General features: G+C 42.5%; 1 protein-coding gene across 4 annotated transcripts in view; it reads right to left on the bottom strand.

The window, feature by feature from the left end:
- BANP (BTG3 associated nuclear protein) overlaps positions 1-25,885 on the bottom strand; it is a 280,256-nt gene that overhangs the window by 99,007 nt on the left and 155,364 nt on the right. For 3 of the 4 annotated variants that reach the window (XR_012906631.1, XM_075939922.1, XM_075939924.1), the window contains 3 exons: positions 12,811-12,941; positions 9,312-9,383; positions 5,557-5,601 (listed from right to left, as the gene is read on the bottom strand). Coding sequence is in view for 3 of the 4 variants with exons in the window: in XM_075939922.1 (XP_075796037.1) it covers positions 5,557-5,601; positions 9,312-9,383; positions 12,811-12,941 (248 nt within the window). In the remaining variant the exon portion in view is untranslated. The remainder of the gene's footprint in view (positions 1-5,556; positions 5,602-9,311; positions 9,384-12,810; positions 12,942-25,885) is intronic. The other variant, XM_075939923.1, reaches the window with a different exon arrangement.

The following is a 25,885-nucleotide window of genomic DNA, read 5'->3' on the forward strand; positions in this document are numbered from 1 at the left end:
ATGTAAGTCGGAACTGGCGTCAGCCGCTGCTGAAACTGATCAGTTTCAACCGCGGCTGAATCTGGATGCCAGTTCTGACTTACATACAGATTCAACTTAAGAAACCCAGGCATCCCCAAGTCAGCTGCTGCTGAAACTGATCAGCGGCTGACTCCAGGAAGCCTGGGGCAGAGCAACTCTGCCTCGGGCTTCCTGTAGTCAGCCGCTGGTCAGTTTCAGCAGCGGCTGAATCAGGACGCCTGGGGCAGAGCAGCTGGGGTGCTGCCGAGTTGGTCTGGAGCGGCGCTGCGGGACCAACCCAGCAGCCCCCAGCTGCTCTACCCCAGGGGTAGGCAAGAAAAGCCTGGTCAGCTGGGGGGGGGCACTAGCTGCACCCTCCTCCCCCCCCAGCAGACCAGGGAGACGGGGGTGGCAGGACCTCCCAAGTCCTCCATGGCTTTGCTCCGTCTCCCTGGTCTGCTGACCTGGGAGACACGGAACAAAGCCGCAGAGCACGCGGGCAGCGGGACAGTCCAGGCGCGCCACGGCTGTCCCACTGCTGGCGTGCTCCGAGGCTTTGCTCCCCATCTCCCTGCGGACCAGGGAGACGAAGAGCAAAGCTGTGGAGCACGCCCGCAGCGGGACAGCCCAAGCGCGCCCGGGCTGTCCCGCTGCAGGCGTGCTCCAAGGCTTTGCTCCCCATCTCCCTGCAGACCAGGGAGACAGAGAGCAAAGCCGCGGAGCACGCCCGCAGCGGGACAGCCCAAGCACGCCCGGGCTGTCCCGCTGCGGGTGTGCTCCGCGGCTTTGCTCCTGTCCCCCTGGTCTGCTGGGGGGGGGGGTCCAGCAAAGCCGCTGGACCCCCCCCCCCCCCCCCAGCAGACCAGGTAGACTGGGAGAAGCTTTTCTCACCCCGGAGGACACGGGTGGCGACCCGCCGCCCGTGAGCTCTGGGGGGAGAAAAGCCCCGTTCGTAAGTGCGGATCCGACTTAAGTCGGATCCACGTAAGTCGAGGACTGCCTGTATTCACCAGTATTGACTGTCCCATTCTTTGAATGTCACCCTAAGCCCTGGTCTACATTAGGGAGTTATTTCGAAATAACCCCCCTTATTTCAAAATAATAAGCGAAGCATCAACACTACCAATCCCATTATTTTGAAATAAGGGCTGTTTATTTCAAAATAGTGTTAGTGTGGACGCACCACTGCTGCTATTTTGAAATAACGACTCCCCAGAGTCATTCGAAGTAATTACTCCCCTGTGCTTCCTGGGGCTTTAAGTCGAGGTAGTGCATCCACAATAAGGGAGCCTGCCTTGGACTCATTTCAAGGCTCCCCTGCAGTTGGGACACATTATTTCAATTTTGTTATTTCGGGAGTTATTATTTCGAATTTAGTTATTTTGAAATAATTTCCTAGTGTAGACTGGCCCTAACTGAATAACTCCAATGTGGCTCTCTGGAGCCCTACTTATAGACCCAAACTTCATAATTCAGCATCACACACATATTACATAGATAGGCAAACTCTTCTTGAACTTCCCCTTTAGTCCTGACAGAAGGTAGAGCCCCGCTACAACTCTGAGCTCTTTACACATTTCTCAACCATCATCTTTTCCACCATCACCATCCAATCTAGCCCTCTGCCTCTCAGTCATCAGCTGTGTTTCCTTCCATGCTGTCTCTTATGCTTGGGATGCTCTTCTAAAAACATGCTTGTTGATCCATCTCCCTTGACGGGGTCAACAACTCTTTAAACTCACTGCTGTCATGAAGCTATGAGGAGTGCCTGAGGTGGGCAAAACAGCACAGAAAAAAAATAATCCTATCACTACAATATATACATGCCTCAATAAGCTGAGTACCTATGTGTTCTTACTGTCAGCAGGATCCTTTCACTCCCTAGTCTATTTATGAACCTTATTTGGCATGTTATTTGGATTTGAGATTGTAAGTTCCTCCAGGCAGGCCCATACCTCTACTTGTTTCTTTGAGGTGTCTAACACTTTTTGGGTGGCAAAAAAATACTATATTTATATATGTAGTATCATACGCAATGCATATATTACACATACACTCAATAGATAGTTTACATAGTCAGGTACTGTAAAAGTAATCTGTAATATCTTTCTCTTCATAAAACCTGTGACAAGTTCTACAGTTTGTTTTGGATTCTCCAAATTCCAGATACTAACACATACATGTATGCCCATTGGAAATAAATTCAATCACATTTTGACTTTTAAAACAGTCTTAATTTTTTGTTTTGATTGTAAACTAAAAATCACAAGCTGAAAACCTTTTCTCTGGTGTCATTTTAAATATTTTCTAAATTGGATAACTGGTAAGGCACTGGGAAGTACATAGAAAGGAGTCTACAAAGTGAAATAAAGGGGTATTGAAACACTGATAATATTGCTCTTCCACCTACACATAGGACATGGGCTTCTGACCACCGTACACTCATCTTCCCATATGTTGTGAAGAATGTATATAGTACCTTTGGGGACTTAGACCACCCTGAAGCTTAGCAAAAGGAAGAAGGGGATGCAGTGAAGGGTGCAGGTTGGGCGTGGAATCAAGGAAAAGAAAGAGACAATGAGGAAACTTCTGGTAAACCACAATCACTGCCAAATGCAAAGAACTCCCATTGGTCTGAGGACTTAAGCTATTAGTTAATACAAAGTCTAATTATTTTTGCAGTTTGGTATTTTTATTAAACATCCACTGAAATATGAAACGTTGAGCTAATAGGACACATGTGTAGGTAGAGAGTTCTTTCTGGCATGATTTCATTGGTTCCTTGGACAGTCATGTCAGAAAAGCAAGATCTAAATTCAATACAACTACCAGAACAGAAAACAAAATAAAACATAAAAACCAGCTGGCAACATTACAAGAAAGAGCTAGTATTACCAGCCTCTGCAAGGCTTGACATACAGCTATCAGTTTGGAAAAGATTCACAGATATAAATTAGCTGAAGATTTAAGATACGTTTTGGTTTAGTTTTGTACGGAGTTAACACAATCTTATTCTTTATAACCTGGACTACTTGCTGTAAAAGCCCTTGCTTGAGGATCAAGGTGACAATTTAGATCAGAAAAGCTGTAGTACATAATCCTATCTGAACTGTGGAAGCCCACTGAATGTCTGCCTGCATCTCTGTGCTAATAGGATGAACGTTCATATGTAGAATCTGGAAGCTTTGATTAGTCCCAAAATGGGATTGCTGGCAGCAAAAAGTAAGCACTAATAAAATCTTGGTTTGATAACAGTACCCGTTTGAAAGCCATAAAAGTGACAAATTATTAATTTCCCTTATTAGTGACGGTTCCTCTGATAAGGACGGTTCCTTTACAGCTTAGAAACAAAAAGGAGAAAATCAAGTCACTTTTCTAAGTGGTGATGGACAGCTGGGAGAACACAGCTGGCAGTATTCTGAGAACACTGGTGATCACATGTTACTTTCTCCCATTTGATTTTGGGCTGGACTATATATATTGAGCCTTCATATAACACACTAGTTTGGGGGGAAAGATGAGGAAAGGGCAGGTACAGCACAGTGTGCTTACAGTGTGCATCTACAATGGTGCACGAGGACCTTGCCCATAGCTGCTACTTTTCTTTCCTGGCACAACAGAGCTCCAATCCTGACAGAGCTCTTGCAACTTTTACAATCCAAATAACAAAGCAAAGATAATATGCACAGAAACAGGTACATGTAGATGTGATTAAAAATTGAACTAGTATCACCCCAGCCATTCACAGGAAAACAGGAAGTAGCAGGTAGTGTTTCCAAGAGTGCAAAAGTAATTGAACACTGGTTCCTAGGGGAAGGTGCATGTTTGATATACGTGCAAGCTGTCCTATGACAAAAGACCCTAGTGATTCACATAGTATACCAGTTAGTTCTGTGAATTCAAATACAAGCGTGTATGAACTCCAGTAACGGTGATAAATCCCCTAGTATACCTGAACTACTGATGTTAATTAATCAAAACTGTTTCATCTGTATTTTTCTTCTCTTCTGTAATACAACCTACTTCCCTATTGTTTTCTTATTTACTCTAAGTTTGCACTTATTAGAAATCACTTATTAGATCTACAAAATGTGATTTGTTTGAGTATGGGAAACAGCAACACAGATGTACAAATATTTTAACTGACTTGTACTGGATCTATTAACAGATGCAGAGATTCAGCACATTAACTATAACATAAATCATGCTCTCTACGCATGGTGTCCCACCAGCTCTGTGAACTAGTCATACTCAACCGGACAAGTAGCCACATGTGGCTAGTGTGTTAAACACCATGGCCCTATATGGTATGAAACATGTCAAGAACACTAGGTTTGTGACATCAGAAAACTGCAAATAATTTGCATACACAGAGAAAAAACTGCAAATAATTTGCATACACAGAGGGGAAAAAAAGTAGCACAGAAAAATTAGTATCACAGAGAAAAAAAAAGATCCAGGGTTAAATATGCATTAATTCTTCCAATAAAACTTAGTTGGCATTTTATTGCAAACAGAAGAGCCAATGGGGGATAAAGGAAATACTAAAATGCCAGAAAGAATACACCAACACATTTCCATATTATCCTGTTTCAGTGTCCTAACAAAAGCACCACAACAAGACACTTCAGATTAAAATCCATACAACTAATTTTCTAAAGAGATTTTTTTTTTATAATAGGTTAGGTCAGCTCAGGAATGGCCAAAGACTGAGAGTTGCAATAGTTTCCCAGAGGTTCAGAGTCCAGTGGCCAATGTCCTGCCAAAGTTCAAGCCCATGTCATAGATCTTAACAGCTTGTTAATATTCAGCATGAACAAAAATAGTTATTAATTCAAGTGGCTTGCACAGAAAGCTTCCCTGACAGGAGTATTTTTTCTGTGGGTATTTTAACCTAACATAACTCAGTAAAGGATGCCCCGTGGTCAGATGTTAGCAATTTCACTTCCACCTGTTATGGAAATTATGTTAATTCAAACAATCTTGCAGAGCCACTGCTGCAGCTTGGGACTCATTTTCATCCTGTCCCACGCATGCATAAGTGCCTATTAAAGCCATCTTATCAAAAAGAACACAACCAGATGTGAAAGATCTCTCTCTCTCTCGACAATCATATAATACAAAAATATCTGTTTAAACCTTAGCAACAAATGCTCTTGTGTCTGCATAGTTTGTGGTCCACATCTGGCCACATTGACAGTCAATGACAAAAGCATGGAGAGGAACATCCTGTGCACACAAGATAATCAGTCTAGTTAGCACAACAATAAAGAAGCCAAAGACAAGAAATTATAAAACATATGGATGAAGTATATTATTCCATGAGTGATGAGATAATGGGCAAATAGCAAATGGGTTCATCATAGGAAGGCAAAATATTAACTGGTGGCTTGACATTTTCTGGTTATGCCATAAATATTTAAACAGAAGACACAGCAGAAATTTAGGTTATTAAAACATGCTTATGTAATATAAAATTAATCCATATTAAATGTTTAATTAATAAGACTGAACTGCAATATTACTTAACCTCAGCTGAGAAGGATCAATTCCTACCTGCCCATCTTGACCGACATGAACCTGATGTATCCGCAGATTACCCTGTAAAATAAGAATAAGAAACAGAACTCAGGAATTAGAAATAAAGTAGCACTTCTCAAGGATATGTGCATTCATAACTGCCTATTGATCCGTATCTCATTATTTAACAAGTTCTTTTAATTTACTTAAAGAAATCTATTAATTTAGGAAATTCTTCTGCAGGCCTATGTTCTTTGGCAATAAAACTCAAAGTGCAGGAGCACTGTAACCACAGAGAATGGATGCCTATGCTACTCAAAGTGATTTTTTTCAACCAAAAAAATTTTCTTCAGGGTTTGTGTATGGGAAGGAAGTGTTATAGTAAAATGATATTAAGTAACAATCTGTACATGGCTTTTATGAAGGTTGATTTTCCCTTCTCATATTCCCTCATTTTTATAAAATTGCAAACATGCCTTATTCAAAACATTTTTCATTCTAAAATTGCTAAAGCTATTTTTTTAAATCTTTGACTGATATGGTATGTGCCATTTCTAATGGATACAATGCCTGTTATTACAATACTATCATTAATGCTAACAACCATTTCTTTTATTTTTTTAAACTCAACTCCAAATGACAACGAAGACTTGTATTATAGGAAGTACCAAGATTACAATAGATTCTGAATGCTGTAAACTATTCACAAAAGATCTTTAGCTGTGAAAAGGGAACTTCATTATAGAAAGAAACTCTAGTTTAAGTTCTTTAAAATGCCCTTTACAAATATGTTTAAGTAAAATAAAACAAAAGTAACAAGATATAACAACCACAAAAAACAAAACAAACAAAACAAAAAAACTTTCCAACATACTCTAAGAACATGAAGGAAAATAGCAAATTTTGGTAAGAAAAAACACACAGTTCTTTCATTTTCATCTTTATACACACTACATTTTAAAAAAATTAAGTTGTATTTTTTATTTTGTTATTTAAATTATAACTTTTTTCTTTTTAAAAAGAAACTTTCAAATAAAATCTAAGTTTAATACAAAATATGTCAAGGCACCAATTTATTATACTCTCCTAAAACATTTTAATATAAAATAAATATGCTGAATCCATGTGCCTCTATCAAAGAATTAAAGACTGCCTTTAAATATAAAAAATGACTCAGAAAGAAAATGTTTAATTTTTGAAGCCAAGCTTGAATACGGCACAATCAGTCAGCCTAAGTAACTTAAGTAACCGTCTCATTTTAAAAAGAACTTAAGCTCCAGTCACTTTCACTTTTGCATATTTGAAAGTGCTCCCACGCTGTCTTGAAATAATCAGTTTAATATACTGATTACTTAATCTCTCTGTTTAGTAAATGATTAAGTAGTAAAAAGTGAAACACATTTTTTACAGAAAGTTTATTAATCCAAAATATTTAAGGCTATTTTGTTTAATAAAAATACATTTTGTTTTGTGTATTTAATTAAATTCCAGTTACCTTCCTAATGCTGCTTGACATAAATCAGGGCTAAAAGTTAATTATCTAGTAAATATGCAATATATCATTCATCATTTTCCCCATATACTAAAATGTACAATTAACAGAAATCAGAAAATATTAAGCTATATAATCATCTAAATAAATATATATAGTTACAGTGTACCTTTCTAGATAGCAAAAAATGCAACAAATCTAGTGCCAAGGCTTAGTTGTAAATCAACATGCTTTAATGTTTATATCAACCAATAAGAATGCACCTTGCTTTAGAAAATAACTGAAGTTTGAGATGTTATCATGAAGACAGCTACACAATTAACCAATAAGCCTGGACTTATCGGTTAATCTTGTTGACTACACACATTTCCCTTCAACCTTGCTGCCTCTGTATTAGAAGCAGGAATGGCATGGGGGAGAGAGAGCTGGTGCCTGTGAGGAGCTGGCTTAAAAGTCAGCTCCACACAAGCACTAGATCTACCTTTTCCCCTCACCCCCACACTGGTGCCTCTGATAGAGAGACAGCAGCGCAGAGGATGAGGGGGTTAGGAGGCAGCCAATACACATGGGGACCAGGCTTTCAAGCCAGCTCTCCGCATGTATCAGGTCCCGTGGACCCACCTGCTCCCCCTTGCTGCCTCCTACAGAGGCAGTGGAGAGGGCGCGGGGGGGAGGCCAGGGAAAGCTGCTGCGAAGCAGCCTCTCTCCGCAACAGCCCAGAGTTCCTCACAGAGAGAAGCTCCTCCACATCTCAGGGAGCAGCCTCTGTCTGCGAGGAACTCAGACCCCTCATGGGCTGGGGCTGCTGCTGCAGAGCAGCCTCTGTCTGTGGGGAGCTCAGCCTCCCCATCTCCCCATGAATAGGGGCTGTCATCACCATGCACTGCTGTCTCTGTGTCAGACGCAGTGGCAGGCAGCCAGTCTGCGTGGGGAGCTGGTTTTTAAACTGGCTCCCCTCGCCGACCGGCTCCTGCCTGCAACCCCGCAATGCTGCCTCTGATACAGAGGCAGCAGCTTGGGGTGGCAGGGAGCTTCCCAGAAGTCGGGCCAGGAGTGTATTGGCTGTCAGCCATGCCTCCGGGGACTATCAAATAGTTGTGTAACCGCTATGATTTCATGCGATTACACGACCATTCAATTACACAATATCTAACATCCCTAACTGAAGTACAAATGGAAAAGTTGATTAACATTGATTATTTAAATCAAAATTTTCCACTTGAGGATTTAAATCACCTTGATTTAAATCAATCCATCTGGACTAGCTGCAATTCCACTTTCATAAGAGTTGTATTGGAATAAATTAAAATCCAGATGTTTTCAGACCACATCGACAAAATGTAGGCACGTTCCTGGAATCTTTATATGCAGGCAACTCCCAGTGAGGTCAATAGAGTTTAGTCTTTCTAGTGACTGCTCGTGTCCTCTCTAGACACTCACATCAAGTATCCACCTCACTGCAGCTGGGCTTCAGAGTCACAGAATTTGAAAATCCATTCTTGTTTCTCTTTAGCCCATCCAGCCCCCAAAAGGAGAATTCTGTTTACTCAAATTCACTCCTGTCTATTACAATAATTTTACCTCAGAGTGCAAGGAAGCAGACCACATCCTTCACTGAAGGACACCAGTGTACCACTCTATTCCATGCACTCTAAAATACAAAGGACAGACTGGCTCCAATGGAAGTTTTGCCTGCATAATAATTTCAAGGTTGGGGCCATCATTCTGGAGCATCAGCTTTCTTTTTGCTGCACTATTTTTATTCCGGGGGTGAGTAGCACTATAACTGAGGCATGCAGTCCTTTCCAGGCTTCTAGCAAATGCTCCATTCTCTAAACACTTTCGCTAACAGGAATCTCAAAAATCCTCACAGTACAGTTCTGAAGCTCTCACAATGAAAAACACCAGTAGATATTTTGGACATATTCAGCATGTTGTGTTACTAAAATGTTTTATTGCTGAACTGCAGCGCTTGCTAAGCACAAAAGTCATACTAGCAACAGTATATTTTGCCTCCCAGAAAGCCCATGAAAAAACACATCAGCTATACGCCACAGCTTGCTAATATAAAACACATATGCATTTCTTGGCTGGCCAAGCAAATCCATAGACAGGGAAGGAGTGTGCTACATTTGCTGAGATGGAGGCATATTTCAATATGGCTCTACAACGTGCATTCAGTTCTACTTTCACTAGGTTCTTTAGCTTATTTCAGCATTGCTGAGAACAATGGTTTAAGAAATGTAGCCCTAGTTTCTGACCACAACCCATTCAGATGGCATGTGGCATTTTGGCTCACCTCGCTGTCCTGCGTGATTTGGACCTGCTCCCCTTGTGGCACCTGGGCTATGTGGAGGTGACCCTGTGGGATCCGCAACAAAAGAAAACACCAAGAAGCATCAGAAGAAAATCAAAACTAGAAGAAGTTATCTCAGATTTGTCATAATTTTATGTATTTCGGGATGGAGGGAAATGGTTCACTGAAACGCACAAACATATAAAAATTGCTTTTAAAAGTAAAGTAAACCACATTTCTCCATTCTTTTGTAAGAAGTTCAAATGGAACAGAACACCTTGTGGGTATAGCATTTAATTGTCCAATGACAGAGGACACAAATGGGAATAATAAATGCATTTATAGAATGCCTTTCTCCTCTCAAAGGATCTCAGGCTACATCTAGACTGCAAGCCTCTTTTGAAAGAGGCTTTTTCAAAAGATACTTTCAAAAAAGCCTCTTTCGAAAAAGAGCATCTAGACTACAGCCAGTACTTTCGAAAAAGCAAGCTGCTTTTTTAAAAGAGAGCACCCAGGCAGTCTGGATGCTCTCTTTCAAAAAAGCACAGTTTGCATTACATAGCATCTTTTTTCAAAAGAGCACTTTCGAAAAAAGGCGTTCTTCCTCATAAAACGAGGTTTTCTGCAGTCGAAAAAACTGCTGCGTTCTTTCAATTTATTTTCAAAAGTACGGGGCAGCAGTCTAGATGCAGGGGAGGTTTTTTTTTAAAAAAGGCCACTTTTTAAAAAAAAACAAAAAACCCTGTAGTCTAGACACACCCTCAGGGAAGTTTGCAGTTTTAACTGATCCACCAACTATTGGCCCAAACCTGCAAACAGCTCAGAGAACATGCAGGATTGAAGCCTCAGTTATATCAGTAAAATGTAAGAATCCCTTTTGACAGAGATGAAATACAGTAACACCTGAGCTAAATACAAAAAGGAACATATAGTAGGAAGGCTTTTACACCTGTTGAGGATCTGCCCCGAAAGTGGTTTTCAAAACGTTGATACTTTATATTGTTGATGCTTAACAACCACTCCTGAAAGAAATCAAGTATTCCATTTGATAAAAATTTGGGCAGGAAAGTGAAAGAATTCCTTATGTATCCTAACTGGCCTAAAGAAGCTTTTGCAGCTGTAATTTACCTGCTGATAAATTGGATTCTAAATAACCTACCTTAGGGTTTATAAGGCTTTGTTTTCATTTTATTATGCCTGTATGAAACTGAGATTAAAGATATCCATTTGGAATACCGTCAAAGGCCTTTCTTATTTTATAATACAAGAACAATTGCATGTGAATTTCAAAGAAACACAGATCCCTCTATTTCAAACAGTTTCATTTCCTTTGAAAGGAAACTGTCTATTTATAGGGAGGGGGAAAAAACACACTGAAAGGATCAAACTGACAATAGGGACTGTACATAAAATTAGAGCATAGATTCAATCCATGCTGAGATAAGAATCACTTTCCCTTCTTAACACCAAGCTCTCAGTGACTCCCAGGGAAGAGCACTGAAAATTAAAAAGGTGTGATTATGCTGCATTTATAGTTTCGGGAATATTTTCAGAATAAGGAAAAAAGTGGGCTTTGTCCACCTTCATCACTTGAAGAAATCCCTGCAGGTACATAGTTAACCTTCAAAGCCAATGATTTTAGTATGGTCACATAAGCAATTCAAGCCCCAAAAGAGAAATCTTTATTGTTAGTCCTATACCCCAAACAAATTTTACAATGGCATTTGCAATGCTTGGGCATCTAGTCCAATCCCAACACTGTTCATAGTTGGTTTTGCATTTTCTGTGTAAATACTTGTTTGTGTCTGAATGTGCAAGCCTGAGAGGTGCTGAAATCTGACGGCCATCAACAATTCATACACATTGTATGGGGCATGTAATAGCAAATGCCTTATGCCCTGCTAATAACCCAAATCCTGATCTACACAAATTATTTTCCAAGGAACAAAGTATAATGTTGTTTCCAGCTGGTGCAGCCTTGGACCTCTCTACAGAACCTACAGATTTATAGCAGCGGTGTTGAGATTCTGACTGGAGATTGTGATAGGTTTCCCAAACTCCAGATTAAATTTAAACTAGTTGAAAATTGTTTTATTTGGTATGCCCTTACCTTTCACATCTACTGCTATGGACTTTTTGACTGCATATCTTATAATGGTAAGTTGCATTTCTAGAGGGCTCTTCATTCAAGGACCTCAAACATGCTTTACCAGCATTTATTAAACCTCACAAAATGCCTGGGAGGTAAGCAAGAATATATACATTGTAATAGATCATGTAATGGAGATAGTGTACAAAAGGGAGACCCGAGATCACACAGCCAGTCAATTACAGAGCTCGGAATGGATCCCAAGAGCCCAGACTCACAGTTCTTTTAAAGAACACTGCTTCAAAAAGGGAGGTTTTTCTTTTAAGAGCTTACTGCAGAAGTGGGTTTATACCACTGAGTTTGAAGGTTTCTTTATAACTCTGCCAAATTTCAGAGGGTTAGTCATTTGGCCTATGGACTCTAACTCTAAAAGGAAATCTAGCATACAGAATCTCAAGGAAAGAAATTAGCCTGTAATATGTTGCTGTTTGGGGACAAGGGTCCTTTTCAGAGAAATATAGCATTTGCCATCCATTGTTCATGAAGCTTCAAAGAAAGCTGTGAACATTCATAATTGTATCAAGCCAATTGTGCTCTGTGTGACAATTAGGACAGAGCCTCATAGAAAATCAGTGTATACTTTGATTTATTTTGCATTACTTCAAATGGTCTCGGTTAGTAGTATTGCCAACTCAGTCTATTTTATGGCAAGTCTCACACGGTGTGTTCTTAAAGCCAGACCCACAGCTCCTGGATTCATTCTCTCTCACATACTCAGTCGTATCCCACCTTCTCTTACTCTTCTTTTTTAACCTCTCATTCTCTTCTGGCTTGTTATCCTCAAAATGTAAGCATGCTTAACTCGGTCATCTTAAAAACTCACATCCTTGTATCCACTTTCCTTTCTAACTAGCACCCTTTCTATACACACACACACACACATTCACTCCCCCAGCATACCACAACACGATTAATTTTAAAAGCAAAATGGCTTGAATTATTCTAGGCATGTCAGGTTTAACTATTAAGTTTCCTGGCTTTTGTGGATTTGGGTCAAAATGTTAAGTTTATTAAAACATGATTTTTATAATTATTGGCAATATTTACAACTTGTGCTTATATACATACATTGTAATGAGCACACATGCAAAAGATTTAGCTAACAGATGTGCAAAAAGGGCTTTGAATGCAATTTACAAAAAAAGGAAGATATATGAATCATAAATGGATAGATTACTATTTGGAGGGCGGGATTTTTTTTTTTTTTTTTTTTGAGACATGATTAAAGAGCCCAAGGGGGTCTAAGATAATCTTTTTGGAACAAAGAAAGCTGAATCTGGGCTAGGTGGCACATAAATGTTCCGTATTGTGAACTTTTTCAAGTGTAAGAGATTATGAAGAATGAGTACATACTACTTGGACTTGGCCATCTTCTCCTATTTGATGGATTTGAACCTGCTGAGCATTAGTCAGTGCATAGTGCAGGGCCTGTGGCTGGTTTTGCTGGATTTCATTAGATGCTGACACTGTGCTTTGAGTACCCTCTGAAAAAAAAAAGAAAAGACAAAATCCAACCTTATTTCATTTGCACATCTCCATGCCAGTTGCCATGCAATAATTGATAGCAGGAAACTAATAAAGAAAGAGTAAGCCATTGCAGATTGTTTATGTTACCCTTATGCTTTGCCCTGAAGTTTCTTTACTAGTCTATAGGTCAGGCTACAAATTCCAATACAATAACAAGACTTTTGTCATAGCTTACTCTCTGAAACAGCTTCAGAGGCGTAGCCGTGTTAGTCTGGAACTGGAAAAACTTAAAAACAACTAATAGTCTAGCACAATGGTCCCCAACCTTTAGAGGCTGCCGGGTGCCAGGGGGGCGTGGCCGTTCGCCTGCCAGGCGCCAGAGGGTGGGGACACATGCACGCCCGGGGGCACACCCCCCATAGCCGTGTTCTCGGGGGCGGGGGCCCCCAGCAAGCGCCCCGCTCCAGGGCAGGTGCTCCTCCCAAGCGCCGCGCGCCTGGGGCCGGGCCCCCCCCCCTGCAAATGCCACGCTCCCGGGGACGGTGCTCCTCCCAAGCGCCGCGCACCGGGGGCCAGCGCCCCCTCCAAATGCCGCGCGCCCGGCAGGTTTTTTTTATCATGCCAGGTTTTTTGGATCACCTGTTTGGAGCTACTGAAGATCATATCATATCTGCAATGCATTCAGTATTGTAATATAAAGAACAAAACAGTTTCATCCTTGTGAGCAGGCAAGGCAATAATTATTGTTGCCAACTCTTGCGCTGCTATTGCAAGTCTTCTGTATTTCTCTTAATTCCTTGGTTCGGGGAGTCAGGATTTCATAAGAAACTCAACTTCCATTTAAAAAAAGTACGAGTCTAACTCTCCTGGTTGCAGAGAAAAGCAAACTAGCAAATCCTAAAACTTAAAAAGTAGAAGACAAATAAAATCCACAGTCTATTATATTTTTCAAAATTCTATTATTTTAAAAATAATTTCAATGTTTTAAAAACCTGGTTCAATTTTGTGACATTTGGGTTTGGGAATACTAAAATATTGGCATGGTCAGGAATCCTGCTCTGAAAGGAGAGAATGGAGCAGAGTGGCAGAGCATGGGGACCAGGTGTTGGTGTGCATCCACAAAGTGAGACATAGCTAGTCAAAGCTCAGTTATGCAAGGTTTTTGGGAGGGATACATGTTAGGGTCAGATCATCTACTACTGTAAAATACCAACAATTTGTCATTCCCCACAACACTTAATGTGAGGTGCAGTCACTGGTGGCTATTTTTACTAGAGCCTACTTTATCCTACTGTGCTAATATGTTAGCTGAAATGGCTGAAAAAACAGTTCATTAAAATATCTGTTCTTACACTGTTTTATGAACAGACTAGTGCAAGACGACTTTGGTGCTTTTAAACCTCAGTGTGGAAATGGAAAACCAATTCAATGTGGCTAACATAGAATGTAGCTATTTGATGGAAAATCTACTCCACATAAGTGGCTTTAAATTACGTTTACATTTAATAACATAGCAGGTTGTCAAGAGGTAGTATAGCAGTCAAGTAAAACTGCCAAAAGGAGAAAAATAACTAACACATAATTGTTATATATTCTTCTCTTTTTTAACCGTGGTTCTATTTCTGCTATTGATAAGGGCTGGGTCAGTGTGCCATCTAACTGTTATCCAAATTTATAGGAAGTCAGTGCTTAAATACTCCCTAACATATTAACAGTTTCATGGGTATGTGATTTCTGTATCTTGTAATACAAGTTTCTTCACAGGGAGTAAGGATCAAATATTTGGCCTGGACCTAAAGGATCTACAGTGAGGGAAAAACAAAACTTCCATGTATTTCTTATGAGCACCACAGGGTTTGTATTTGATGTCACTGATCAAGCCAAATGTATGATTTACTCTGAGGTCTGGTACTGTTCAGAGTAAACAGGTTCTGTTATGTTCACTGAAATTAATTAGGAAAATGATTTTTCCAGAAAAACAAATATCATTTTACCTTGTCCTGTCCATGAATTTTCATGTTTTTCATATAACTGATTTCCCATCATTTGTTTTATCAATTTGTTCCTAATTCTGTTTTTCACTTTGCTCCTTATAGGCTACCTCTAGTACACCATCTGTGACTTCTTGTTTCCAAGGGTATGTCAAATTAGGCAGATCGAAATTGCAAATAAAGCCAGGATTTGAATTTCCCATGCTTCATATGCATAATGGTGGGCGCGTGTTCTTTCAAAAAAGGGTATTTCGAAAGTAAAACCACCATCTAGACACAGTTCTTTTAGAAAAAAAAAAAACTTTCAAAAAATGAGTAGTACAGAATCTTTTGAAAAAGGGTTTTTTTTCCTCCGAAAGAACTGTGTCTAGACGGCGGTTTCACTTTCGAAATTCCCTTTTTCGAAAGAACACGTAGCCACCATTATGCAAATGAAACACAGGAAATTCAAATCCCGGCTTCATTTGAAATTTCGATCTGCCTAATTTACATCCCTCTTTCGAAAGAGGCATGTAGTTTAGACATAGCCCAACTTGTTTTCCAACCCCCAATGCACAACTCAAAAGCTGGTCAGTCCTGGAGTCCAAACACATCACCCTATGTTTTCTCTTTTGTTTCCCGCCAGCAAATGTTGGAATCAAGATGAAACTTAACAACAGGGCAAGAAATATGTTTCATCTATAACTTTAACGTTATTTGGAAAGTATCTTTTCCTATACCAATACAATGCACTACTTAAAAGAAAAGCTTAAACCCTATGTGCATGTGTTTTGTTATTTCCCTACTAGTAACAGCCTGTAACTCAAGAGCATCCTTGAATTAGTAAGACCTGCAGCCCATTAAAGAAATATTGAAATTTATCTGCACAGCACAATTATCTTGAAATAACAATGCGAGTGTCTACATAGCCATTCCGTTATTTCAAACTAATTCTTAAATAACCAACAGTGTATTTTGAAATCTGTAAACCTCATTCCCAGGGCCGGCTCTAGGTTTTTTGCCGTCCCAAGCAAAACATTTTTTGGACGGCCCCCCCCGCCTTGGCCTGCTGCTGCAGGACAGGCACTGAGGAGGAAAGCGCCCCTTTCACCTTGCGGCTCTTTGACTCCCACCACGCCCTCTGGCCAAACCCAGCCTACGTCCTGTCTCCCCTCCACACACATCCCGACCATCCCCCCACCCACTCACCGAACCCAGTTTCCACCTTCTCTCCCCTCCCCTCTCCTCTCCTCCCCTCCCCTCCCAGGCAAATGAGACCCCTCAGTGACCTGATCCAGTCTGCCCCCCTCTTTTTCCCTCCACCTAATCCACCCTGCGCCCTCTCTTCCCTCCCAGCCAAACTTGATCCCCCCTCCCGACCAGACCCAGTCCGCTCCCCTCTCCCACCTCCCCCCACTGACCGTCCAAACTCTGTCTCCTTTCCCTCTCCCCGCCAAACCCTCGTGTCCCCTCCCCACAGCACGCACGGAAATGTCGGCACGTCCTGGGGGAGGGGCACTCTGGGGACAGGCCCGTTTAGCTGGTTTGTTCTACCAATAAGACCTGATCTCCCTCCCCTGGCAAGGGGGCGCCGAGGGGGCCAGGCCAGCAGAAAGCAGAAAGCGAGCACTGAGGCTGCCCGACCCCGTCATTCAGAGCCTCCCTTTTCTGGGGCAGGCACCGTTCTCGCTAGGGGTAAGCGCAGAGGCCTGGCCAGGCCTGCCTCCTATTCCCAGCTCTGGGAAGGGAGCAGCATTCCCTGTCCACTGGGTGCTTGTGTGGGCACCCCACTGATTAGCAGAGCACCCACAGCCAGCAGCCTGTGTTTCTCTGGGTGATGCACATTTGTATATGCCTCAGTGCCATAGAACAAAATGTAATCTGCACCCTGATGGAAAAGATTAGAGGGACCATTGAAAGGGAGTAGTCAGTGCCTCCTGGCTGTGGGAGGGCACCGACCTGGCAATTACAATACGCTGGTTTGTAGTCAGCTTTTGGGCAAGTCACATCATGCTTCTGTGCCTCAGTTTCTCCAGATGGTAAGATGGCTCCGGTGTGGCCAATCACTCACACGCTGCTCTGCTGAACGGCAGGAGCAGGCCCCATGACCGCCCAGGCACCACGGGGCCTGGGGTAGGAGTTAAATTAGGCCCAGAAAGGCTAAACGAGCAGTGGATAATGAAACACAGTGGGCAGGGCGGGGAAGGGTGAAGGCGTGTGCTTGCGTGGGCGGGGAGGGGAGAGGCTGTAAGGTGGCCCCACCTGGAGACCCTCTGCCCTTGCTGGGGAGGGATGACTAGTTTTTGGGGGGAGCAAGTCACCAGCTGGGAAAGGGGAGCACATGGCAGAGGCTGTGTGTGGCCACCGCCTCCACCCTGCACCAAAGGGGCAATTATCTGTAGCCCGAGAACCGGCTGGGCGGGGAAGGACCTCGAGGGGTCAGGAGAGGGGAGTCTGCAGGCTCATGTGAGGGTGAGGGGCCTTACCCGAGGATGCTGAATGGGATTCAAGGGACCGGTGGGTGGGAACCAAGAGCCTGCAGGAGCTGGGAGAAGTGTAGGCCTGGCAGCCCAAGTCTGAGGTCCCTGCAGAGACCCCCTAACCTCCCAACCAGCAGTCAGCCAGAAAGGTGCTTCTGCCAGACACAGCCAGACTGGACACTGCCAATGGGCACTGCTCGGGTGTGGCCCGGGAATCCTAGCTCCGGGGTCTAAAGCAAGAGGGAGCAGCAAGTCTCTGGGGGTAAGTCTACACTACCACCCTAGTTCGAACTAGGGTGGTAATGTAGGCAACCGGAGTTGCAAATGAAGCCCGGGATTTGAATTTCCCGGGCTTCATTTGCATATAGCCAGGCGCCGCCATTTTTAAATGTCCGCTAGTGCGGACTCCGTGCCGCGCAGCTACACATGGCACGGACTAGGTAGTTTGGACTAGGCTTCCTATTCCGAAATACCGTTACTCCTCGTGTTTATCTCCACATACAGTGCCATGGTGAGCCCCCAAGCCGGTCAGCGCCCCCTCCCTCCTCGCGCGCAGGCCGCGCCAGCCAATCTGCGTGCGAGGGGCGGAGCCAGCCTACCCCACCCGGCGTGAGGGCATCAAGAGCGCGCACTCCCCCTGCAGGCCACTGGCTCTGCTGCCCCACCCATTGCCTTGGGGCCACAGGCAGGCCCGCGTCAGGCGGTAAGGCTGACCGGAATGCCACCCCTGGCAATGTGCTGCCCAAAGCACGTGCTTGGTTTGCTGGTGCCTAGAGGCAGCCCTGCTCATTCCACAAGGAATAACGCTTATTCTGAAATAGCTCTTTTGGAACAGCAGTAGTGTGGATGCTCTACTGCTGCTATTTTGAAATAGCTTCTCCCCAAGGGCCAAACAAAGTAATTACTCCCCAGTGCCTCCTGGGGCTTTAATTCGAGGTAGCACGTCCACATTAGGGAAGCCTGCCTGGGACTAATTTTGAGGTTTCCCCTGTACTGTAGACGTGCTATCCTGAAATAAGCTATTTCAGGAAAAATATTCCAAAATAGCTTATTTTGAAATAAGCATGCTGTGTAGATGTACCCTCACTGAATAATGCAAAGAGACCTGTATTTGTTGTAGTCCAGCTGTTACTTTACAGATGTAAAAAAACCCTATTTTTACATCAGCAAGTTTCAGGAGGGATTGGTAAGCACTGCATATACCCAATTCACTAAGAAGTCAGAGGAATGGGGTCAAATGCGCTCAGAAACATACATCCCGCAAGAAGAAAACTTGCTTAAAAATAGACTTCAATCTTTGGCTTCATTGCAATAGCCCCAGTTAGTAACAAAAAAAAGGAAGAAAGGAAGAGAAAACTCAGCAGTGTCTGAAAACAAAACATCCTTTATGTATAATTGTTTTTTCCCCTCTAAAGCTCTGACCGGGCAAAAGTAATATTTATCCATTTTTAAACATTCCCCATAAAAAACAAATACAAACATGAATAGCACACAGCTTGAATGGAGGCTATGTCAACAGTTATAAATCACTATAATGTAAACTATCTGGCCTCACATTTAAAATTTTGATATAACAGAGAATCCCTGGTTCTTAGAAACCGTACAGCTGAACTCTCATGTTGAAATTTTCCAGTGTTACTTAGAATGGAGGATTTGTTTGGACATCATCTGAACAATTGAGTTAATGCTGCTGTTATGGAGGTAATGTGATATTTTCACAGCATCTTCCTTTTCAGGTGGATAAGATGCATTAGCAGTATTGTTATCCTTTGAACAAAAGATGCTTCTTTTAACTTTTCAAAAATGGAGAGTTATGAAATGGAGAATGTTATAAGTGAGTTGTTCCTTTTTCATGAACTGAAAACTAGACCCTTTAAAATCTGTGTTTACTGTACATGCTCATGATGAGCCCCCTCTCCTCCCTCTGTCTAAAAAAGATGTGTATCTTTTTGGGCAACACTTGGCAAAGTGACCCCACTAAAACACTTATTGCTATGGTATATTTTTCATAACTAATCCTCTTCAGTAGTTGTGAAAGCAAGACTGGATTTGTCTGACAAACATAATTCATAACTGTTTCTAGCATGTGTATATTTCAACTAAGACCAATTTGAACATTACTTACACCAAAGGAAAAACATCTTGCATTTTCCATATTACTATTTAGCCTCTCATTTCATTTCTTTCATTCTTTGAATTAATTTCAATTTAAATCTCCCTGCGGGTTTCTGTAACTTTATTTCTCAAATAGTCTCCAAAAATTGATTGGCAGATAAGTGTCTTCATACCCAAATTTTATTTTAAATGAGCTAGAAAAGCAATTAATGAGGTAACCATGTAACCATTAAAAATCTTAACGGTTACACACTGCTCCCTGGGAGCAGGCCGGCCACCAATGCAAGCTGGGAGCTGGCCCCCAGCTGCCAGCGCCACTCCCAGATGGCTGCTTTGCAGGCTCTGCACTATAAGCTGTATTAGAGGCAGCAGCATGGAGCAGCAGCTGGCTCCTGAACCCTCTCCCAAGGAGCCGGCCTCCACTGCATGCTGCAGGCTCTAATAGAGAGCCAGTAGCACGGAGTGGCTGCTGGCTCCACAGGAGTGGAGTCAGGAGCTGACGTGTAACCATTATGGTAACCAAAAGCAGCTCATGCTCATTGGTTAACTGTTTAAATGATTACATTTTTATATCTCTAATATGAGCTAAAAACATAAGTGTGCCTGAGGATGTGTCCCTTTGTTTTGGCAAGAGGGATGGAGGTTTGGATTCTGGAGCAAAATGGTTTTATACTTGCTCTGCTTATTTGCATATTATTACCCAGAGTGCTCTTCCATTTCAGTTATTACATAACACTTTCAGAGTGCTAGAACTGTACCAGAACTCTCGGGTCCGACAACATCCATGGTCTAGTAGGACCACAGATGATCCTGGACCAGAGAACCTAGGGGCAAGGGAGGCCAGCGGCAGGCTGGGAGTCCCAAGGCAGGGGGCTCAGTTGGCAAGGAGAATCTCGCGGTGTGGTTGGGAGCCCCAAGTCAGGCAGCTTGAGGAGCTCCAGCAGGGCAGCCTAAAGCCCTGTGGCAGGGGGCTCAGATGGTGCAGGGAGACCCACAGCACCCCCAGGAGTCCCAAGGGAGAGGGGTCCAACTGTACAGCTGGAAGCCCTGGGGCTAAGGGTCCAGCCAGGGCTGGCTGCACAGCCGGTTGAAGGCAGGGGGGGCTAGCTGGGGCTCGAAGCAGACCTGTGGGGGGCTGGAAGTTCAACGGTCGGGCAAATTCCCTTGTTCAGTACTAGTCAGGTCCTGAGGATGACGGGCCACAGAGGGGCAACCTGTACTAAGAAATGGGAAGGTGGTTTTGGGTGATCTCAACTCTTTTCGTACAAAAAAGAGAAATAAGAAAAACAGATTATAAACAAAGAAATCTACCCTTCCAAAAAAAGGGCACAAGTACCGGATACATCACTCTCTACTGGACAATTCACAGAAATAAAAGTGATGCTCTCTCTTCCTCACAGGCCCCTACCAAAAAAAACTATGGATGTTTTTTAAAAGCATGTCTGTTTAACCTATTCTGGCAGCCACATTAATAACTCTTGTCAGACAAAACAAGAAACAAAAACGCATACGTTGAGGGCTAAAAGCCTGTCTCAGAGAAGAGCAGGGCAGATCACTGCAATGAATACTTCAAGCACAACAAAGGGTGACATTTTCAGATGAAAGTGCTAGATGAAATATGGGAATACAACCTCACCCTGAGCCCAACGATCCACTCCAATTACTTTACGCAGCCCATAAATCCTACAGCTGCTGTAAACTTGCACAACCAATTAAACGTAGAACCATCTAATGAATATGTGGGGGAGGAGGAAAATAGCAGTGAGAAGGCATACGTTCATTTTTTTCTACCAGCTTCATTACATATTTAGTCTAGAGATTAGATCCTTTTGAACTTTTAACATTGCAGTATCATGAAGCAGTAGTGAATTGGGCAAAGCTCCCATTGACAATGCCTGGCTAAGGAATGTACTATCCCTCTCAGGCAGTCCAAGCCTTCCCAGTCCAGAGGTCAGCCCAGTTAACAGCTAATTGTGATATATTGAAAATACAAGAGGAAATTTGTTATTTTTAAGATATATGATATAAATCTAGTCATATCGTATCAACTTGTACATACTACAAAGCAGAGAAAGATTTAAATATAAACATTTCACTCAAAGTTCAACATCTCTAATGAATCACACAAGCTTCTAAGAACACAACTCAAGCACGTGCAGCCTCCCAAAATGTGAATGTATCCAGGTCATTTGTATTAGGAAATGTATAACAATGCAATTTTCATAATGGGTTCCTCGGTCCCAAAAAAGGAACCCAGGTTACAGCTAGACAGCCTTTAGGAAATCACATGTTCAAAAATGAAGTGAATACACTACAGCATTGGTGAAAAATGCCAGTCCCCCGCTCTGGAAAATGAAGTTATCTGCTGAGTCACAGAAAAGGATCTACTGCAGGGCAATAACCAAGCCAACTTCTTCACATTCCCACCAAGAGTTCAATCTTCAGGACTACTTCTAGTTCTCAGCCAGTCGGGGACTGCCAACAAGGAGAGCAAGCGTGTGTGTTTTGTGTCTGTCTGCTGGGAACTAGACTGACAGACTGTTCATTTCAAATCTCACACTGAACAGCTTTCAGATGGTAATAGCTTTGGTTACTACAAACCTGAATCACAGATAGACCAGCAATCTAGCAATAAAAGATGATAGATCCCATTACTATTTCTGAGCCATGCATCCAGTTCCCCTACAATTACACTCTGCTGTGTGATCAATACTAAATCCTTACCTCCCTCCTCAAAGAATGTCATTCAGCAGCACTACCCCTATATCAATATGGATGGTCATCGTTCAACACATCCACCACACATTTCCACCAAAAACAATACAGTTCAGCATGTTCACCCAGTTATGTATTAAGTTCTCTTCCACACAGTCAGTTATTATAAAAGTACAAATTAAATAGGGCCTATTCTAAAACTATTAGAAACAGCTCGTTCACTGTGTTCTTCAAAGAAATGTCAGGACTAACAGAACACATGGTTTTAAGTGATGGTGAGATGTGTTAGATATTTACTATTCTCAAATAAAAAAAGTTTTAAATTACTGCTTTGTATTAGCCCAGCTTTTGAACAACAAGGTAAGCAACAAGGTAAGATTGTGGTTCATCAGTAAGTTCAGGAGAGGAAAAATAACGGTGCAGAGAATATAGGTACCCTCATACACACACACATACGCACCCTCAAAAATACTTTGGGGCTTTTAAATGTTTTTAGGACAGCTGGGCCACAGCCCACACCACACAGTCAAGCTGACACTGTGCATCCACTTTATGTATCAGATGATAGAAATAATATGAAAGAAAATACATTTTTCAAAGAATAAATACTTTCTGAACCCCCTCGAGCACGTCCCAAGGGGATATTAAAAAGAATTAACTTTCTAACAATCAATGAGTTTAAAGAGAACTACAAACCAGCCATTATTTTATCACCCTGAATGTGGTAAAAGGGTCAATTAAAGTTTCTGCTCTCCATTCTCAGCAATGCTTTCTTACAAGCTTAGAAAGTATGTTTCAATTTGCCCCTTGTTACTTAGTAACAGTTATATTGCTTTCTGTCCTTTAGCTTGTTGGGTAGTTTATTTCGTCTGGGACACCAGCTTGGTCACACACAGTTCCAGAAGGACTAGGGTGCTGCTACTGTGTGCTCAGTTTGCTATTTCCTCCTCTGAATAAAACGCACACTGTTTTGCTAGACATCTACTCCCACAGAGAAAAAGGAGCAGCAAAGGCAGGCAGTGCACATGCTGTGCTCTGGCCTGATCACACTGAAATGGAGATGTGTTATGTTTCTGTGGGGGGTTGGGAACAGAGTGGTGTATTTTAAAATAAAATAAATATTCAGACGTTGCAGACATTTCTTCCCAGATAACAGTTTTGAGACGTTTCAGCTTTTAAAGCCTGAGGGCCAAACTGCGGCCCAGCCTAATGCAGATGCACAGGGAAGTATGGGGTTGTTCCGATGGCTGCTCCAGGTACAGGGAGGCAGATGAGTTAAGTGGAGCTGCTAGTCCCCTTCCACTAATGCAAACTGGTGAATGGAAAAGAGATGGAGGAGAGGTACGTACTGGGTGGATCCAAAGAATACTAGGGGCTCATGGGGAACAATGACTAAGTTACAGTTCTGCCCTAAAGCTTTCCTAGAGTAGTACAGTTCCACACAACCCACACTTGGGGGTAAGAGCAAAGGCTCAGTCTAGCCCTTAATATATTGATAATGGTTTTTAAGTTGGCTACATTTTATCAAATTCATTCATTTTGTTTAATTAAGAACATAAGAACGGCCAGACTGGGTCAGATCAAAGGTCCATCTAGCTCAGTGTTCTGTCTTCCAACAGTGACCAATCCCAGGTGTCCCAGAGGGAATGAACAGAACAGATAATCATCAAGTGATCTCACTCCTGTCACCCATTCCCAGCTTCTAGCAAAAAGAGACCAGGAACACCATCCCCACCCATCCTGGCTAATAGCCATGGATGTACTTAACCTCCATGAATTTATCTTTTTAGACCCTGCTATAGTCTGAGCCTTCACAATATCCCCCAGCAAAGAGTTCCAGAGGTTGACTGATCTGATCGATAGGAAAATGCGTTGATCTTCAAAATTATCAAAAACTTTAAAAAAATTGTGACAATTACAAAAAGATGCCAAAAGGATACATAAAAATCAAACTAATTTTAAAATGTTCTGTGGTAGAAGTGGCACCCAAATCAATCACTAACACATGCCTTGTATTGCACAAAAAAATAAAGCAGTGACGCTCTCAGATAAAGATCATCCGTTTTTAAAAAACACACATTTTTCACCGAGACTCATGAAGTTAATTCTTCTATTCCCCAAATCCACTGGCTAAAAGGCTTTCTATACAGATGCTTTGCTAGTTATCATCAAAAAGAAATAAGCTGTTCAGGCTTAAAATGTTAAAAATATTTGGAACAGTATGAACAACTAACCGTGACAGCTCAGACTCAGCAACATTCCAGTCCACAACAAGAAAAACAGGGCTCAAACATTATTTGTATTTATTGGTTTTATTATGCATTGGATTTAAACTGCTATACTGCCCTATGGGCTGTGGGAATACCATGTTTGAGGTGGAGGGCTGTATTTCAGAGCTGTTATTTTACTATATTGTGAGTCTAGTCAGGACCAGGTTAAGATCCCATTGAGGAATGGCTTTGTGGGGATCCTCACAGAGCATAGGCTTCTGGCACTTCACACTTGAAGCCTTGGGGGCCCAGCATGCCCTGCCACACATGCCGGAGATGCGACTCAAGCCCCACACAAAGTAACTACCAGCTAAGTATTAATGCTTAACAACTATTTACAACTATTTAGAACAAGCAAGAACAATGAAATTTAAAAATGCACTAACTATGGAACAACAGGTGAGAACTGTAAGAGGCGCTTTCAGAGCAAGAACAAAGCATGTTCCAACGACCATCATGCACAGTAAGAAGGAACTGAGGGGTAGAGGGCCAGCAGGGGTATATATTAGCCAATATAGCAGCGCCACTCCAGGGGGATCCCCTATTGGCCTGATGGGTATTGCTAAGGGGAAAAGTTTCTAACAATGCGCGCTCACCTGCATGGAACAGCCATGAACAATCACTCGAAGAAGATGATTTGTTCTCCCATGAAGCCAAGGGGACAGCTATACAATCCACCAACCACCAGACAACAATCAAACCAGCAGACAAAGGTGGAGCCATCATAGTCCTCAACCATGATGATTATGCTGATGAGGACAACTGACAACTGTCTGACTCCCCACCTAGTATATGTAAATCAAAGATGACCCCACACTACAAATTTACCTAGACATTTAAGCATATCATCAAATCTGTCTTCATACCACTCTAAGAAACACTCTACAACCCTATCGCCCACAAACCCACCCCAGAGACCTTCTGTGCTTCTCAAGACACACAAAGAAGGGAACCTAGGCAAACCCATATCTGGCCATGGTGCTCTCATTGAAAGAATATTGGTGCTCATATAGCCCATCCTCAAACCACTCACTGTACAAGGGGCCTGCTTCCTTCAGGGTACAGCTAACTTCCTCTGCAAGCTCTGTAATGTTAACAGTCTCCCTCAGAACATCAACCTCACCACCAAAGAGTCACTTCCCAATATACCAATATCCCTCATGATGATGAAGCTCCCTGCTTCAAATATTTACAAGATAACTTGAAGACTTACCCAGCATTGCCCAGTCCAGCAGAGTGGGGAAAGGACAGGGGTGTTAGGCACAGAGGCCTCCCATTGGCACTCCCTTGGTCTGAATCGGGGGTGAGAAGGATGTTGTGGAGGTCTCTGGGAGAGGGACACAGGCCAGCATGATGGCACTCCCCAAGCCTGATAAGGAGGCCGCACTGGCTTGCTAGCATGGCCACGCTG

Source organism: Pelodiscus sinensis, chromosome 12, assembly GCF_049634645.1.
Source record: "Pelodiscus sinensis isolate JC-2024 chromosome 12, ASM4963464v1, whole genome shotgun sequence".
Classification (NCBI taxonomy): domain Eukaryota; kingdom Metazoa; phylum Chordata; order Testudines; family Trionychidae; genus Pelodiscus; species Pelodiscus sinensis.